We start from the raw sequence: 19,456 nt of genomic DNA, 5'->3' as shown, positions 1-19,456 counted from the left end.
TAATTCTTTCTTTTTTTTTTTTTTTTAATTTTTTTTTTCAACGTTTATTTATTTTTGCGACAGAGAGAGACAGAGCATGAACGGGGGAGGGGCAGAGAGAGAGGGAGACACAGAATCGGAAACAGGCTCCAGGCTCTGAGCCATCAGCCCAGAGCCTGACGCGGGGCTCGAACTCACGGACCGCGAGATCGTGACCTGGCTGAAGTCGGACGCTTAACCGACTGCGCCACCCAGGCGCCCATATGATAATTCTTTCAAAGAAGAAAAGAAAGAATTTCAACTTTCTGAGATCATCACAACTCTGTATGTTTCAGAGTATTTTCAAGTTGCAATTTCCAATGTATTATGAATTCTAAATATGATTTTTTTGGAGGGGATAAAAGGAGAAAGTGCTAAACTCTTAAAATTCTTTTGTTTTGATTTTAGTAGACAACGATTGTTACTTGTCTTTAAATATTCTGAGCTTCTGCCCTACTCTCAGAAAAAAAAAAAAATAGTGTTTACAAGAGACCAGGGTGTGCGGTGCCAGGTTATAGGTCTGGATCTGCTATTTAACTAGGTATATAACTGTGGACAAATCACTTAACCTTTCTTATCAAAATCTCCACTACTACCACCTTAGGTTATGACATCATCATCTTCCTACTGTACGGGGCTCAGCAGGTCTTTTTGTTTCCCATCCAGGAAACAGAGTGAGCATTTGAAAGCACCTACAAGTTCTTCCTTTTCCTTTCTCTTCCTGAACAATTCTGTCCTGAAACTTATTTGGTGGGATAGAGCAAAGCTGGCGTCCATGCCGACGGAGGAAGGGAGACAAAGTCATGGTGGCCCAGAGCAGGATATCAAAGCATCTGCAACATGACGAAGCAGTCCCTGCAAAAAGTAGTCTGGAATCGGAAGTAACAGCCCAGTCAGGTTGAGGAGGGTGCCTTATTGCGGGGGAAGAGGAGGGCCGGCATGAGGAAACAGAATCCTAGAGTGTAAAGATGCTCTTGCATGGGTGTGGCCCAGCATGCGGTAAAAAAAAAAAAAACAAGCGGAGTGAGGTACTTAGGAAAGAAGATGCCATGCGAGATTGGTTACAAACAGGGATTGATCAAATAAGTAGATACCTGAAGGATAATGGGAACCTGTTTCTCATTGTCAGAAAGGGGACTACAAATAAGGATAGAATGAGAATGCTTATGATACCGAATTTTAATTGGAGGCATTGGTATGAATTGTTTTTAATATATATAATTAGACAAATAAATACAGATCTAAAACTGGGGGGGGGGGGGTGCACCTGGGTGGCTGAGTTGGTTAAATACCCGACTTCGGCTCAGGTCACGATCTCATGGTTCATGGGTTCCCACATCAGGCTCTGTGCTGACAGCTTGGAGCCTGGAGCCTGCTTCAGATTCTATGTCTCCCTCTCTCTCTCTCTGCCCCTCCCCCACTCACATTCTGTCTGTCTCTCTCAAAAATAAATAAATGTTAAAAAAAATTTTAATGTGTGTGTGTGTCATTATACAAAGATATATTTCCTATCTCTATCAACTCAGGTCTTGGAATTAGTGACACCTCAATAGCAACAAACATATCTAACACCAAGATCCTGTATTCTAAATATAATTTTTTCCACTAAAAGTAACCAAGGCTTGTTAGAGAAAAGGTTGATTGCAGGGCTGGGGCAAGAAAAGTACACAAAGAGGCTGAAATGTCTTGTTGTATGAGAAAGAATGATGGGAACGTGTCAAAAGGGGAAAAAAACAGCTTGAAGATTGCCCTATTAGCCAAACTGGGTGCAGTCTGCGTGTCAAAATACACAGTGACAGTAACAGACCCACTGACTAACACAGAGTACCACAAGCACACACACAACACACACACATGTGAATCAACCGGAAGTTTAAAGTATGATAAGGAATAGTGTAATAATATAGTCTCAAAGTAGCTCCGCACAAAATGTTTATTACTTACAAAGGGAAAGGAGTGCAGAGCCAGAGCGGACATCACCTTAATCAAGTGATCAAAGAGGACATCATCATTAATGGGCCAAATAAGAATCCTATGCCACCTGACAGAGATCAGTGAACAGGCCACAGCATCACCTGAGCAATATTCCCGTCAAAGACTGATAACTTAAATCTAATCCTAAAGAAAAACCAAACAAGTTGGTATTGGAGGTGTACTACACAATAACTTGCCTCTAGGGTGTAATGGTCATGAGAGTCACGGAAAGATTAAAGAACTGCTCCAGACTGAAGAAGACATGTAACTAGATGCTGTCAACAACATTATAAAACACTGGCAAAATTTGAATGGTGTCTGAGCATTAGATGAGAGTCATGTTTCAATGATAATGTATGCATATTGTTAGTTGTATTATGGCTACGTAGAAGAGTTTCCTTGTTTGTGAGAAACATGCACCATCAAGGAGTCATGAGTATAAGGATTGCAAGGTACTTTCCAATGGTTCAAGGGAAAAAAAAAAAAGATTTTTGAGCTGAACTTACAACTTATCTTTAAGTCTGTCAAATCAAGATTTTAAAAATTCCAAATTTAAGAGCACAGGACATTTCACATTGTAAGTATTCCCTGCTTGGAACTTCTCGGTGGCTCTCGCGGCGACTAGAATAAAACCCAAGACCTAAGTTTTCTTACCCTGCTTTTTCAGTCCTCATTTCCAGACATTGCTATATTCCAGCTACACTAGCTATGACTATGCTCCTGGAACATGCAGGGCTCATTCCCATTTCAGAGCTTTGCATGGATTCTTCTTCTTGGAACACTAGTGCCCAGATCTTGGAAGGATTGGTCCTTATCAGCATCTAGCTGTCCTTTCAATGTTACCTTTCAGAAAGGCCTTCTCTTCTCTTCCTTGTGTCTCTATCACATCACCCAGTTTTATTCTCTTCATAATTTATTAAGTTATTTATTATTAAATAAGCTAAATGTATTTAATTTATTAAACTATCAAAATCATTTATTTATTATTTTTTCTTTTATTTTCAGTACCTCTCAATTAGACCATAATTACCTTTAGGATAAGGGGCTTTGTCAGTCTGTCACTGCAATTTCCCCACAGCCAAGTGCTTGGACAGGGAGGCAGCTAGTAACTCTCGGCTGATTGGCAATCTAGTCCTTGATTTTCTCATCTATAACATGGGAATAAACTACTACCTACCTTATCGTGTTGTACATTGAATAATACATGCAAATGATTAGCACAGTGCCTGGCACACAATAGGTACCATATAGATGTGAAATATACTTACACAAGGGAAAACACCAATTTGGATCTAGAACCTCTTTGAAAGTCCAGTAAGTATCTCCTCCTAAATTTACTGCCCTGTTGTCTATGATTGAATAGAGAGAAGATGCTTACTTTTCAAAGCCTAGAAATATAACAAATCAAAATGCACTTAATTTAGTGATAACAGCACTGCGCTGGAAGAAAAAACTACTGGTTCTATTCTTTGTGGAAATATATATATATATTTTATTTTCAGAAGTGCCATTTAAATGATTCATACTTTGAATAATATGCTTTATGATACCATTATATATTCCCTAGCATATTATTCTTTTATACTTTCTTCATCTAACTTACCAAAATTTTTACTGACACAAGCTCTAGATTTACAAACATTAATTCATCTTCAAAACAATTTTCTTCAAAGTAAGCATTATTTCTGCATGTTCATGGATAAAGAATAATTAATGTCTGATTAAGGTCACAAGTTAAGTAAAAGTGAATCAAAGCCCTCTCCAGGCTTCAGACTCCCAGTGTGTTATTGCTCTAAGCATAATCAAATATTTATTGAGTGCCCAGGCAGGGCCGGGAGTGAAAGAGATATGTAAGACAGACCCTTAGGACACATTTCTTATTAACAAAAAGCCTAAATTAAAAGGAAATTGAATCTACTTTGAGTTTCTATATGGGACAGCAAACTGTTTAAACTATTATATCTATGGTGGGCAGAACTCCACAAACAAAACCACAAACCCACAAGGGCACCATAAGTAGAATTTCTTAAATCCTGAGAAGAAATGACTAGAATTTTAAATCACTTCTCTTACTTATCCATTTGTTACTTTTTCTGTTGCGGTTAAGACAGTGGGGGGAAACATGTTCCTGGAGAAAGACACAGAGCTAACAATCTTCCTTTAGAAAATCATCCACAACAATGTTACACTGCCTCTGTTTTTCTACAGTCTTCCATTGTCTCTACCCTCCTTCCACCCTCACCCACCACAAACATACACAAGCCTTATTCATCAAGACTGTAAGTTTATGTGTTCTTTTTTCAAATAAGTAAACATTAATATGCAATACATTCCTTAAGCGAATTTCATAGGTAAAAATTCTGGAAATAATACAAGTTTTTCACTTCACCTCCAAGTATCTCCTAATTTTCTGAGTAACAGTTAACGTGAGTCAGTGATTAAGTTTGTATTCACAACAGACATGGTGTTTGTGGATCCCCCCCCCAAAAAAAAAAAACTAAAAATGTTTTTTTTTGGTTGCATATATATTATAAAAATGTGTTGATTTTTGAGGTGATTTGAAATACTTTACCTCTAGTCCTTATTTATTAATACGCTTCTCATCTGTGCCATATTAGATTTGAGATGGCTTCAAAATGTTTTCTCTACAACTAGCTTAAACACAGTAAGAAGATAAAGGCATTAGTATAAAGGGAAAATAAGAGTAGGGAAAAACCATGGTAAAGCCTGGGTAAGGTTGACACACAAAAGGCACAGTTACTTGCTAGAGAGAAGTGGATCTGAATTGGGGCTGTCAATAGCCTATGGCAAAAAGTGGGATGGGATCAGGTATAAAACCCAAGATGTGTATATGCTGAAAACAAGCTAATGGCTGAGGAGAAATTAGATCCTCTTTTGCTGATGCTGAGACATAAATGAAACTTTTCTCAAGAATCCTCATAAATGAAAAATAAAATGTAGTTAGTGCTATTGACATTTATCATAAAGGATTTGTGGTTCTTCTTAGAATGTTCCTCGTTATAAATAAATGGCATAACATCAGGTATAGGTTAGTTAAAATAATTCTATGGAGTCCAAAACACAACTTGTTGATAGTCTGTACAAATTTAGATACATTTTAAAGTATCTATTCAATTACCTAGAGTGACTAGGTGGGGCCAGTGACAGCAGTCACTTTTTAGCCCAAGCTAACTGCTGCCTCTTTAAAAAAAAATTTTTTTTTTACTGTTTATTTATTTTTTAAGAGACAGAGAGACAGAGCATGAGCACGGGAGGGGGAGGGGTAGAGAGGGAGGGAGACACAGAATCTGAAGCAGGCTCCAGGCTCTGAGCTATCAGCACAGAGCCCGAGGAGGGGCTCGAACTCACAAACTGCGAGATCATGACCTGAGCCGAAGTCAGACACTTAAGCCACTGAGCCACCCAGGTGCCTCCCATATACATATATATATATACACACACACACACACACACACACACACACATATATACACATACATACATACATATATACACATATATACATGTGTATATATGTATATATATGTGTGTGTGTATATATATGTATGTACATATATGTACATGTGTATATATGTATATATATGTGTGTGTGTGTGTGTGTGTATATATATTACATTGTGAAGGTCTAAGAAGCAAAATTATAGCTACCACTTACACTTTGATCTAGAAGAACAAAACACACAATGTCTACTTGAAAGGGAGATGGGTATTGAGGAGGGCACCTTTTGGGATGAGCACTGGGTGTTGTATGGAAACCAATTTGACAATAAATTTCATATATAAAAAAAAAAAAGAAAGTTCTTCTAATATTGCTTATAAAAATATTTACAATCTAACACTAATTAGGCACTGGGCTAAGAGTTTTCAGATGCAGATTTAAGAACACTCCAGGGAAGATATTCCCCACAACTATTATAGTTGAGGAAATTAAGGCAAGGAGAGTGTAAGTAACTTGCCTAAAATGACACAGGCACACAGCGTGTGGATGAAATCACATGAAACTCTGCAACCAGGTTTAAGAAGACCTCATATTAAATACTTTGCAGAGACAGCTCTACTTAAAAGTGGCAGGAGCATAAAAACAAATGACAGAGGGGAAAAGTAGTAGTATGGCAGAATTTCTAATGGAGATCCTAGGCTCAACAGACTCTTATTGATAGGGCAGACACGCCGTTTTACCATTGAATTAAATATCCATTAGCATCCTTTACAAGTTTATATTAAATAGGAGTACATGTTTCTCCCCCACCCCCCTCAAACCAATGATGCCCTGAATGAGAGGCCTGCCAATGAAGGTACAGAGGGAGAGGAATGCTAGGTACTGCCTGGTACTTTGTTCTGGGAGGAGAGGCTGCTGAGGGCCTTCTTGATTACATAGCCTCACCTATTCTCCCATCCCTAACTTCCACCCAGCTGCGGTATACTACTCCAACATGTCCCACACTGTATATTTGTGGCACGTGCTTATTAGTTGTTTACCCAGAATCAAGGCTGCACTCCTCTTCTTACTACCTGAAAGGGCCCCAATTTTTTCAGGTACTTGCATCAGTAGGCATACTGTTGCTTATCTAAGTCAGTTCTGATGGCTACATTCCCACTCCAAGTAACTGACTTGATCATGGATTTTTCACAACTCTGGCCAGGAAGAAATGAGGACAAGTCTGTTGGATGCCTTCTAGAATAAATTATAAAATGAATACACAAGAAAAAAGTCCCTTTTCCTTCCACTGGACAGTGTCGTGTCTTTTACCACTGGAGGAGTGTGGTATGTGTACATTTGTGTTCCTGCATGTATGGGAGAGACACACGCATAGAGGCAAACAGCCAAAAAAGAAGGACAGAGAGGAAATGAGATGCTAAGAAATGAGGCATATAGAAAGGAATAAATTTGTAAAAAGGTCAGGGGAGAGAGGTAAGACAATAAATATCCGAAATAGGGAGAGGTGACCTCCGCTCCCCTCCCACCACAAAAAACAAAGTTATGTCAATACTGTCATCTCCTAGAAGCTTAGAGGAAAGTCAATCTTTCTCTGTGCAGCATTTAGTACACCATCAAGAACATCTGAAAATTAATAGCCACTATTTGGGGATAAGAGTAAAATACCGGTTCAAAAATAGCAAGTCATACAGAGCAAGGACCAGCTTGAATAAATTTGGTATCTGTTTGCATCTACTGAATGTGGCTATATGCAAATGCAGATCATAATGATCTTATGAAAATGCATTTTTTTTGCTCACATAAATATACTGCTAAACAGCTATGCCATTATATCTAGATCCAACTTTCAGATTCAATGCACATATTGCTAAATGTCAAATGTATTCATATTCATTTATATTTGAATGCTGCTTTGAGTGGAAAACTATAAATCATCCATTCAAAAATAAAAACAAAAATAAAATGGAAATGCAGCATTATTTAGCACCACAGATGAACCCTTATTTATCTTGCAGTTAAGCAGTGAAGTGAATAAGCATTTTCAAACAGAAGCTCTGACTCTGAAATCTTAATAACTAAACTGCAAAAACCACAAGTTCCTCCAAATATCTGAGTTGTCCTCATTATCTCGGTTATTGCTGTACTTTTATCTCCATAGTCAAAATTCTCTTACTTTGACTGAACAATATGTATTTCATTGAGTATCTTCTGTATTGGAGCACATAATACAACTTTCGATTTCTCTTGAAATATTTTGTTAGCTATACTTATCTTAATTATTCTCCATCGGGCTGTTTTTATAAATGCCTCATAAATGGAGAAGTGGTTAAAAAAAAATTGAATGACCCTAAATAAATCTGTTGAGTTCATCTTGTTGGCTCCATCATTTACCACCAGCCAAAGCTAGATAAATTCCCTTCCCTTCTCCTCACCAGCTATTCCTTCTCCGGTTTTTAATACTGGAATATGCCAAGGCTCAATCCCACTAAGTCCTGGGACCTCTTTTTTCCCCACCCATTAGCGACTTCAACAAATCTCATGCTTTAAATACTATCGGCTAACATCTGCCAAATACGTATCTCCAGCTGAATCCCTGCCTTGGCCTCTGGATTTTTATAAGGATTTTTCTATGCACCTCCTTATTCAAAATCTCCACTTGGGTATCTCATAGGCACATCAATCTTAAATGTCCAAATCTGATTTCTTCATCTTCTCCACTAAACCTGTCCCTTCTAAAGTCTTCCTTGTTTCAATTAATGCCAATTCTTACCTTCCAACTACTCAGTCCCAAAACCTTGGTATCATCCTTAGGTGCTCAGAATCCACAGTTCTCCAAATAGCAAAGAGCTCTACCTTGAGAATGTACTTAGAATCTGACCACTTCACACCATTTTCACCCTGGTCCAAGCTATCATGTGTCACTGGGATTGTAAGAGCTGGTCTCCAGCTGGGGTGTTCTCCTATCCCATGCACACACCACATATATGTTATGTCCTATCTTTCCTGAGCACAGTAATTGTTTTATAGCTTATGTCTGAATGTGTTACTCCTCAGTTCAGCCGTCTTCCTATTTCACTGAGACCAAACTTCATGATCTGACCCCTCTGACCTCATTTCCTCCAACTCTTTCACTTGCTCATTCTATTCCAGTAACACGAGTCTCCAGGCTTTTCCTGAAACGTGCAAGCATATTTATACTTTGCACTTATTGACTCTGCCTGAAATGCTCTTCTCCCAGATATCCATATGGTTCAACATCTCACCTCTTTCAGGTTTTACTTAATCAACTTCTTGGTAGTAACTTTCCTGACCCCCAATATTAAATTGCACTATTCCCAAACACTCCCTCTTCTCCACACTTATCACTACAAGACAGTCAACTTAAATTTTAATTAATTAGTTATTTACAATTGTCTCCATCCACTAGAATGTGGGCCTGTTTTCTTGACTGCTATATCCCCAATGCTTGCAATGGTGTCTCTCTTACAGTAGATACTCAACCACATTTGCGGATAGCTTTCATTGAGTATCTCTATCTTAAAGTTCATCTTATCATGACATAAAGTTGTAGATCTCTAATTTTTTTCTCCCTTTTATATGCTATAATTTAGTCTATAGAGCCATTATTTGCCCTAATTTTCTTTTTTTTTTTTCATTTTTTAAGTAATCTCTCTATCCAATGTGGGGGTTCAAACTCACGACCCTGAGATCAAGGGTTTCGTACTCTACCTACTGAGCCAGCCAGGCATCCTTGCCCTCCCTGCAAGCTAGCAATGTGAAGAGTCACTAACAACTTGAAACACTGGCTTCCCTTCCTTCTTAAGTGCGACAGATTCGATCTTTCACCTATATTTCTCTCAAATTTATTCTCACTGCAACTCCACTACTACCTCGTCAGTCCAGGCTCTCACTGGATCCACGCTGCCCAAAGGATAAAGTCCATATTCCTCCTGCTGACAAATAGCAAGTCTCTCTTCCTATCTGACTATGCCCTTCTTTTACAGCCACATCTCATCTCCCCTGTATCTGTTCTCTATATATCAGCCTAGTTTTCTCACTTTGGCATGCTTTTTGAGCTTTTACTACTTTTCATAATACCAAGTCTGCATGAAATATGCTCCTTGCTCTCCAAGGAACAATGCTGAAGTCATTTTACAGGAGCCATCTCAAATATTACTTCTATAAAGTCATCAAAATAACAACAGCTAACAACCACTGAGTGCTTACTATGATTTAAATGATTTACTTCCATTGTATCATTTAATCCTTAAACAAAATCTAATTAGAAAGGTACTACTAATTTCCCCAAATTATACATGATAAAATAAGGCTACAAGAAGGTAGGAAACATGTTGTAGGTCACAGACTTAATAATCAGATGAGCTAGGATTGGATCCTAGGTCTAATTCCAAAGCCTAAATGTCAAAAATCTAAATGAACAGCTGAATCGACCTTCGAATAGGTATTCTGAAAGTCTTTACTGAGTTTAGGTCATTTTGCAACCATTAATTTTATTGTTGTGCGAGATAAGAACTACAAACCACAAACTCTGGGGTGCCTGGGTGGATCAGTCGGTTAAGTGTCCAACTTTAGATTTCGGCTCAGGTCATGATCTCATGGTTTCTGAGTTCAAGCCCTACATCAGGCTCCACGGTGGCAATGTGGAGGCTGCTTGGGATTCTCTCTCTCTCTCTGCCCCTCTGCAGCTAACTCTCTCTCTCTCTCTCAACGTAAATAAATAAACTTAAAAAAAAACCAAAAACTCATAAACTGTAAGCTGTCACTTTACAACTACCCAGAAAATGAATAAAATAATTCACTCTAAAACACTGTTTCGGTTTGCAAGAAAACACATCATTTTTGTGGGTATATTTTTGTGATAAGGAAGAGTAACAGTAATACCATTATTGTCAATTTACAGCATTTACAAAATTACAGGCAGGGTAAAAGACCAGAACCCTATTTTTGTATGCCACAAAGCCCACATAGAAGTCACCTGGTATGTCCAAAAGGACCTCTGGAATGTTACACCACTACTAATTTACTCTCCTAGTTTTTGCCCTCCTTGGTAAAACTTCATTTCACTGACCTTTTCATTGTGAGTTGCTTTGCTGGGTATGCATATAGCATCCCACCCAAAGGTGACTTTGAGGGAGCCTCTAAAGGCAACCCTGGCAGGTCTCCATAGAAATGGCCCCAGGGTTGTCTCCAAAGTGGCCCTGCTTGAGTTGCCATGGTAAACAACCAGGCTAGATTGCTATATTCAGTTCTCTGCCAGGGTCGCCATGGTGACTGCAAAGGATGGCTCCTTGGAAGGACCTCACAAGGGCGCGTTTCCATGGTGACCCTATCCTGCATATTTCTAAGCAACTTCCCTTTGGTTGTTCTGTGACCAATCATGGCAGGTTCATTTTGAGAGTAACCCTGGAAGGTTTCTCCCAAAGATACCATCATAACACACAGGGATTTGGAAGTGAGGCCTGTAAACAAACTGCTTGAAAATGTAAATGGTACCATTCATAAATCATTAAATTAGTCCTTATATGTTTTAGAAAGGATCTGTTTTGATGGCTAACAACAACAAAAAAAACATTTGTAACGTCTGTTAAATGTGCCTGTTTCAAATCTTCATTTAAAATATCTTACAGAATATAATGCAGATAATTAAAGTTTCAAAGTTCCCCAATCTTACAACATAGCGGATAACTAGGTAAAAAATACTTTATAGTGGATATGACACATACACATAAAATGAAATCATAAATACAGATGGATCATTAGGTTATAATGAGATATCAAGGAAATTTTTATAGAGCAAAAGACAAAATATTTGCAAGTCAAATGAAAAAAAAATGTGTTTTTTTAGTTGAGTTGGGAAAGCCTAGCCATATTTGGGCCCAAGCTATTTTTTCCTGTATTTTTGTGGTTGGAACCATCTCAACTACTCTTCCTTTCAATTTAAAATATGAATATAAACCATTCTGAACAGATGCTTGATTTTTAAGCCATTTAACTATTCTCCTGAAACTTTAAAATACTGTACTTTTTCTAGTATTTAGTCAAGGGCAAATTTTATCTAATTGCTAATTTCAGTATCTTTAAAAATTACTTAATAAAAAGAATCCACAGTTCAAAAGATACAATTATAATTTCTGCACATGTGCCCACTTTTTGTTCTTGCCAAGTGACTCTTTAAATTTACACACACACACACACACACACACACACACACACACACACACACACCTTATTGTGAAGAAAAGGTTAACCTTGGTTTTCCTCTTTTTTCTCCTAATCTTGAGTACTAGCTCCATTGGCTCTACATTTTCCATTATTTATTTTCTCTCTCAGATGCCATTCTCCTACTCTGTCCACTACAGCCCACCACTGCCCATTCACATTCCACTCAGGAGAATGAACTTGAGTTTGAAAAACAAAAATAGTCTAGAAAAACAAGGATATTCATAGTCCCTTCTTAGTGAAGTCTCAGTGTTCTACACAAAGTCTGAATTTGTAGAGACTTCTTGCTTTAAGCCTTCAGTGTATTTTTGTGAATCAGAGTAGTCACTGCCATTTTCATTCATTCATTTATTCACTAAATATTGACTGATTGATTGATTGATTACCAAGTATAAGGCACTGTTTTAGGGGCTGAGAGCACTTCAGGGAACAAATAAAAAAAATTCCTGGCTTTAAGCTGCATACATAATGGACTGGGGGAAAGAGAAAGAAAGACAATACAAAGAAAACCAGTAAGTATGAAATCCTATCTTCTGTTAGAAAATGATTAAAGTAAGGGAGAAAATTAAAACAGAGAAGAGGGAGGCTGAGTCCCAAGCCAGGCTGGGATGGGGGCTAGGATACTACAGACAAATGGGTGGTTTCAAGAACTCCCCACTCACCTGCCATACGCACACTCAATATCATACTCATTACTGACAAAATCCTTAAATTAAAGATAAAAAGAGTAAGAAGGTCTGCTTCATACAGAACTCAGGAGAAGTTAATCAAAGTAATACTCAATTTTCCCCACATCTATACTTGCTCTCTGGGAGGCAGCAGGCTCTGAGGATGGCAAGTGATACCACCACCTCCAATCCAACTTCTGCTTCAAGAACTATACGAACTTGGGCAAGTTACTCTACCTTGAAAGCCTCTTTCTCAATTTTAAAGTGAGAAAAATAATTCCAAGCTGAAAGTAGTACCCTGAAGAGACGCAAAGACCATAAAATATAAACACTAAAATGCTGTGGGTGATAATATAATGTCTGGAATTTACATGGGAACATTTCGGAAAAAAAAAGGTGAGGAAAGAGAAAGATGAAGAAAGTTGGACAACATTTTGGACATTAATAATGCTCAGTGATGGGTACACGAGTTCATCATATCACTTTTTATGTTTGAAATTTTCCATTAAAATGTATTGCAAGGAAAGGATAAAACTTGAAATCAAAGACACTTCCTCCATAAAGGTTTTTAAAATAACTAGAAAAAGTGTATAGGAACACCGACCTACTTTATATAACCGTTTGCTTATAAAATGAGCAAAAAGTTGATTTATTTCCTGAGTGCTCACTAACCTTCTGGAAAACTACTAGGCGCTTTCCATACCTTCTTATAATATTCTAATTTAAAAAAATTAACTTCATACTTTACTTATCATAAGAGACAATGTAAGACAGGCAGAAAAGCATCATTGTTAAACTTGTAGATTCACTGGGTATTCAATGTAGAATTTGTTTTCTAGAAGAAAGTTTAGTATCATCTACTGAATCCTTAAAAGCAAGCACACAATGGAGCTTTACACAGCTAATAAACATTTTAGAAAATGAAATCTATATGAGTGTATCAAGACACTTAAAAACTTACCAGATCAGTATCTGCCTTTTTATAGGTCAAAGCTTCCACTTTGGAATCCAGTTCTGCTTGTATTTGGTCTCTCCTTTTCATAACACCCTTCATATCAAAACACAGGGATGGAATAAGTTGTACTTTGGTTTATAATATTTTTATGAAGAAATATACATTTTAGAATATAAGTGGCATCGCTTCCCAACTCATCAGTCATTTGGGGATATAATGACAAACAAATTTGTTTAATCTCTAAAAGTTAAACTGAAAGCAAGTATGTAAGAGAATTTTCTTCATAAACTTTTTATGAGTTTTCCCAATGCACATTTTACTGGAGCACTCTAGACATATACAGTTCTTCAAAAAGAGAAAAAAAGAAAACAAATAATCAATCAAAAAATCAGTGGGAGCACTGAAAATATATACTATGGTATAATCTGGTGGCAGTTGAGAGGTCACACGGGCCTCTCACCTAAAGTGTCTATAATAATTTGCAGCACACTTACTCGATTCCAAAGACATGGTTAATTAAAGAGTTTTTAATTACAGTGGGGAATCAGAAAACTGAAGTGTGAACTCACATTTTGCGATTTTATTTTAGCTTAAAATATATAAATATTAGTCAATTAGTCAAGCTTTTGATGAGAAATTATAGCCTCTTCTCTGAGAAGAGTTCCATCCTGTTTTCTCAAATAACCATGAATTCACGTTTCGGTATCCTTAAACTTTAAAACACCCTTGTGAAGGAATGTGAGTGCAGATTTCACCTTCATCTTTTATAATGTTTGCCAGCCTTTTACAATGTGTTTCCCCTGGTGACTCATTTTTCTCCCAAGACCTGCTACTTAGGCTTTATAGACACAACAACTCTTTTTATTTGTACTCATCTTTCACAGGTTTTCAAAATATTAGTTGAAATCATAAAATTGTGATAATGAACACAAGAGGCCTAAAGAGGTTAAGGAAAAAGTTAAGCTAACTCCAGGTAAGTAAAAAATTCAAACAGAAAGGGTTAAAGTACAGTATATATGAGAAAAGCCTTTATGAGGCATAGGTCTTCCAGGTGTTTTCAGGGGAAGGGGAGAACCTACCAACAAATCAGTTAAATGGAGGCAAGACAATTTGACAGAGTATGTGGGAACTGAGAGGCAAAGGATAAAAAGCATCCTCAAAATTACTCAGTCTAGTTTTGTGCCTGGCGGAATTACTCCTAAAACACTCAAAAGAGATAAGCTTTTCTCCTGTTTTCAAAGAAATCAATAGAAAATTCAGGTAATTACTACATATCTTTTATATTTATTTCAGTGTTTCATTACCACTAATATCAGGAACCCCTTCCTATCTCTAACCCAAATGACACATACTACAATTTAGTCTCATTTATTTAAGGTCTGTTTTCATAAATACGAAGTACTGTGCTTCACATAGGTAGAAATATTTTAAGTAAGAGTTTGCTTCAGAAGACAACTAGTAAGATTACACAAGTTTAATCATTTTGTCAAGGTCTATACTTCATCATTTTAGCTCACATTGAAGAAAACATTCCAATATAAAACACAGCCAGAACTGCAATATAAATTGCTACTGATTATGCTTTAGGAGTCTACAAAGTAATATAATCAAATGAGAACCTATAAAATAATTCTTCTGGTTGCTATTATAATTTTTCCACACCTTTAATGATATATGACTTAAATTACATAATTTTCATCTTGACATAATAAAGAGAAAAACACATCTAATTAAGGGAGAAGAATATACTATTTTTAATTATACAAATCAGATCTCTTTCAACAACCACACAAGGGGGCTATCAATAATGAAGTAAAACAATGAAATGTAGCCAAGGAAATTGATGGAGACAAGGAGGAGACTCCTCAGCAGTGAAATGTTAGAGGCCTTTGGGAAGCAAGAAGTGTTTGTTTATAGAAGACCCTAATAAAGTCAAGTAACAGCAGCAACATGAAATATCTACAAAATATTTAATGACTGTGAAAGAAAAACCTAACCGTGAGAAAGAGGCAGATCTCATGCTGAAAGGCTAAGAGAGCTTTTCTTACCAAGACAGAAGCAAAATTAAAAAAAAAAAAAATCCCCAAACCAAGAGTACATGAAAACAGACACGGCTCCAAATATAAATAGCAGAAGAAATGGACTATATCTGAATGCAAGTGGGCTCCTTCTCCCATTGCCACGCTAAAACACAACAACCCTGAGGGTATCAGTTTGTGCAAGGTGCTGTGAGCAGAACATAATACAGGATGAAAAACATTAACTTTGCAGATAGCATTGCTAAATCCCAAATATCTGGAAACCTTAACTTGAACTGAGGAGGTTAAATATAAAACTTTGATATAAGAGGAATAAAAGCCTTTGCAAATAGTGAAATAAAACATTTTAACTTGAAGGATTTCTTTTTAGAAGCATCCAGAAGACAGAACAAACATCAAAATCCTACTCAAGTACTTTGTACATAATGATAGTAAATACATTGCTAAATCAAATGTACCTAGAAGGGGTAAAAGAACTCTTTCATGAAAAGAAATCTCTAAAGCACTAAAAATTTTTTAAGTAAAATTTTAAAGGCTTGGAAAAATGAATCATATTCTCTATATAAATCTTGACTGAAGATGTTTCAAATCTATGTGTAATGTACATTATTGTGGCTATTGAGTATTCCTGTCTTTTATTAACATATACTTCTACTTGTCATATCATTCACATAGTGAACTAATATTTATTGAACATCTATATGCAAAGCATTCTGCAGGATGGGAAAATAGTGGTGAAAAAAACTGAAATAGAAACTACCTTTATAAAGCTTATAATCAGGTCAGGGACTAAGGTAAAAGTATAAGGTGTTCTTACCATTAACATTTCACTATAAAGCACATACTCATGTACTACAGGAAGCAGGGCCTCTGAGAGTCCAGACATCCGTTTTTCAGTGGCCTTAGAGCATTTGTCAATACAGCTGGCAATCCCTTTTAGAGTATCAACCAGATCTTCTTCTGACGCTGACCACAGAATATGAATTGGGCCATATTCTTTCATTTCATCAGAATATTCTAAAAACAAAAATTAAGCTCCTCAATTTACAGAAGTTTTAAAAATCTGTGAATTATAGACAGTAAGAAAAGACCTTATTTTTCTCATCGTGCATATGTTCTTCTAAATGAACATAAGAAGATGGCTATCAACTTTCATTAAATTGGCAGCAATTCCAATCCACTCAGGTCAGTCCTTGAATGACTACTGTCTATGTGTAACCAGCAATAGCATCCTTTTTCATTCTCTAAAGTATCCTGGCTTGGAAGACAGAGTATACGATCACCATATCTATCATGGAACTCTGCCTACCAAATAAACTACACCTGAGTGTCTCATAGGCAACATTACCTAAACAAGCTTGTCTTCTTTCTCCCTTCTCCTGATTACATATCCTACCTAAGAGTAATTGTTTCCAGTGATCTCAAAGCAAAAATGGGTATCATCCTATACTCATACCTGCACAGAGCCAATCACCAGTTTCAATATTTCTTTTTTTTTTTTTTCAACGTTTATTTATTTTTGGGACAGAGAGAGACAGAGCATGAACGGGGGAGGGGCAGAGAGAGAGGGAGACACAGAATCAGAAACAGGCTCCAGGCTCCGAGCCATCAGCCCAGAGCCTGACGCGGGGCTCGAACTCACGGACTGCGAGATCGTGATCTGGCTGAAGTCGGACGCTTAACCGACTGCGCCACCCGGGCGCCCCAACCAGTTTCAATATTTCTTAATACTTATCTATCTATCCATCTGTCTATCCATCCATTCATCCCTCTATTTTTCTACCTATCTACCTATCTATCCTTATTTCCACTGTCATCAGCTCATCAGCGTCTGTAATGTACACTTCTGTAAGGGACTTATAACTATTCTTCCTCTTTCAATTTTTGTCACAGTATATAACACTGAAGCTTCTTAGCTAAATTAGAAAGTCCCTACATTGTCTCTCTGGGTCCAACTCTTGAGATTCTTCCCCCAAAATAGTTCAATTCAGGCCATGATAATTACTCATTCATAACTATCTCATGATTTCTCCTCATTTAAACATTACACATACCCCTTTGCCTTGCCCTTTACCATTTCTACCATTTGACAAACTACTTCTAATCCTTTAAATACTAGCACAAATACTAGTAAATACTACTACAAATAAATTCCTTCGGATTCTGTTCCAAAACATTGTATATGCCCTGTCCCCAATGAACCGATCATAATTTTACACTTCTATTAAAGCCTATCATAATTTTATACTTGTATTATCCCATTCTATTATAATTGCTTGCATAAATCATATGCTCCTAGGCCATATGCTCCTTAAAACAGGGGCTGGGTCTCATTTTCTTTTATCTCAAAGCCTGATACAGAATGTGTTCAATAAATATTTTTGTATTAGTGAATGAACAACAAAGACTATTCAATGCTTGATAAGCCATTAATTCAAAAATTTGTATTTCATTTCAAAATCTGAATATTTTTACACTTTTGCGTTTATAATATCATCCTTCTTTTTTTTAAAGTTTATTTATTTTGAGAGAGAGAGAGAGAGAGAGAGAAGGAGAGAGAACACATGCATGTGCAGGGGGAAGAACAGAGAGAGAGGGCAAGAATCCCAAGCAGGTTCTGTGCTGTCAATGCAGAGTCCAACACAGGACTTGATCCCAAAAACCATGAGATCATTACCTAAGCTGAAGTAAAGAGTCAGACACTTAACCAACTGAGCCACCCAGGCACCCTGATATGCTATCATCTTTCAAAGATGGCTTTTTATGGTAGAGAATGTAGAAGTAGTGAATATTTTTTCTCTAACATCCATCAAATACGATGAAATTCTCTCTGTATTTAATCATCTTACTACTCATTAGAGTTAGTTGATATCTGGCATATTCCTCTAAATTAAACTATTAAAATGTCAAAAGTTTGGGGGCGCCTGGGTGGCGCAGTCGGTTAAGCGTCCGACTTCAGCCAGGTCACGATCTCGCGGTCCGTGAGTTCGAGCCCCGCGTCAGGCTCTGGGCTGATGACTCGGAGCCTGGAGCCTGTTTCCGATTCTGTGTCTCCCTCTCTCTCTGCCCCTCCCCCGTTCATGCTCTGTCTCTCTCTGTCCCAAAAAATAAATAAACGTTGAAAAAAAAAATAAAAATAAAATGTCAAAAGTTTGTATGATCAAATAAACTGAAATAGATTAAAAAAATTTAAGACACTGGAAATATCAGTTGTTACCAAATAAAGGTATCAGATTTAATAATCACTAGAGCCTTTCCAACTGCACCCACCTAATCTAGGCCTATCCTTTGTTTTAAATAATGGCCACACTACACTAGCATTTCTAGAAAAGAAAAATGTTCTCCCTCATCTCATTTTCTCAATTTGTGTATACATAAGTGTGTACCATTGAACCTTTGTAACATACATTCATTCATTTATTTGTTTGTTTATTTAAAGTTTATTTATTTTGAGAGGCAGAGTACGAGCAGGGAAGGGGCACAGAGAGAGGGAGAGACAGAACGCCAAGCAGGCTCTGTGCTGTCAGCACAGAGCCCGATGTGGAGCTCAATCCCATGAAACGATGAGATCATGACCTGAGCTGAGATCAAGAGTTGGATGCTTAATCAGTTGAACCACCCAGGTGCCTCTGCAATATTTATTTGTCCATAGAGAGCTTTTATAAAATTCTAAACTGTGCTTACACAGCTCTCTGATTACATTTGTATGCAAACACTTACTGAGTTGCACTGTAATTTGTCTATTAATATATGTCTCCCCAACTAGACTCTGAGCTCAAGGACAGGTACCAACTTACTCCTCCTTTAATCTCCAGCACAGAGAAGCAGTACAGCATGTGGCCAGTACAAATGTGACAAATAAACTGGGGAGCACAAGATATAACAAGATCAAAGAAAAACCTTGAAAAAAATTTTTAAATAGAAACCACTAGTTATGATCACCATACTTTCATGATTTGAATATGAATGAAATATCCTATATAGCTTAGGCTCCCAAGCTACAAAATAAAACATTCCATCATCTTCAAAGGAATCTCACAAGTGGGCTTCACACTCAAAAAACAGAAATCCCTCCAGTTTGGGTCAGTGGCAATCATGCCCT

General features: G+C 37.2%; 1 protein-coding gene across 5 annotated transcripts in view; it reads right to left on the bottom strand.

Annotated features, from left to right (window-relative positions):
* Positions 1-19,456, bottom strand: part of SNX7 (sorting nexin 7) — a 224,784-nt gene that overhangs the window by 99,878 nt on the left and 105,450 nt on the right. For all 5 annotated transcript variants that reach the window (XM_040471067.1, XM_040471066.1, XM_040471065.1 and 2 more), the window contains 2 exons: positions 16,172-16,371; positions 13,322-13,408 (listed from right to left, as the gene is read on the bottom strand). In XM_040471067.1, the coding sequence (XP_040327001.1) occupies positions 13,322-13,408; positions 16,172-16,371 (287 nt within the window). The remainder of the gene's footprint in view (positions 1-13,321; positions 13,409-16,171; positions 16,372-19,456) is intronic.

This window comes from Herpailurus yagouaroundi, unplaced genomic scaffold, assembly GCF_014898765.1.
Source record: "Herpailurus yagouaroundi ecotype Mexico unplaced genomic scaffold, PumYag 77, whole genome shotgun sequence".
Classification (NCBI taxonomy): Eukaryota; Metazoa; Chordata; class Mammalia; order Carnivora; family Felidae; genus Herpailurus; species Herpailurus yagouaroundi.
The sequence above is the reverse complement of the archived record's forward strand: the minus strand, read 5'-3'. Positions and strand labels throughout refer to the sequence as shown.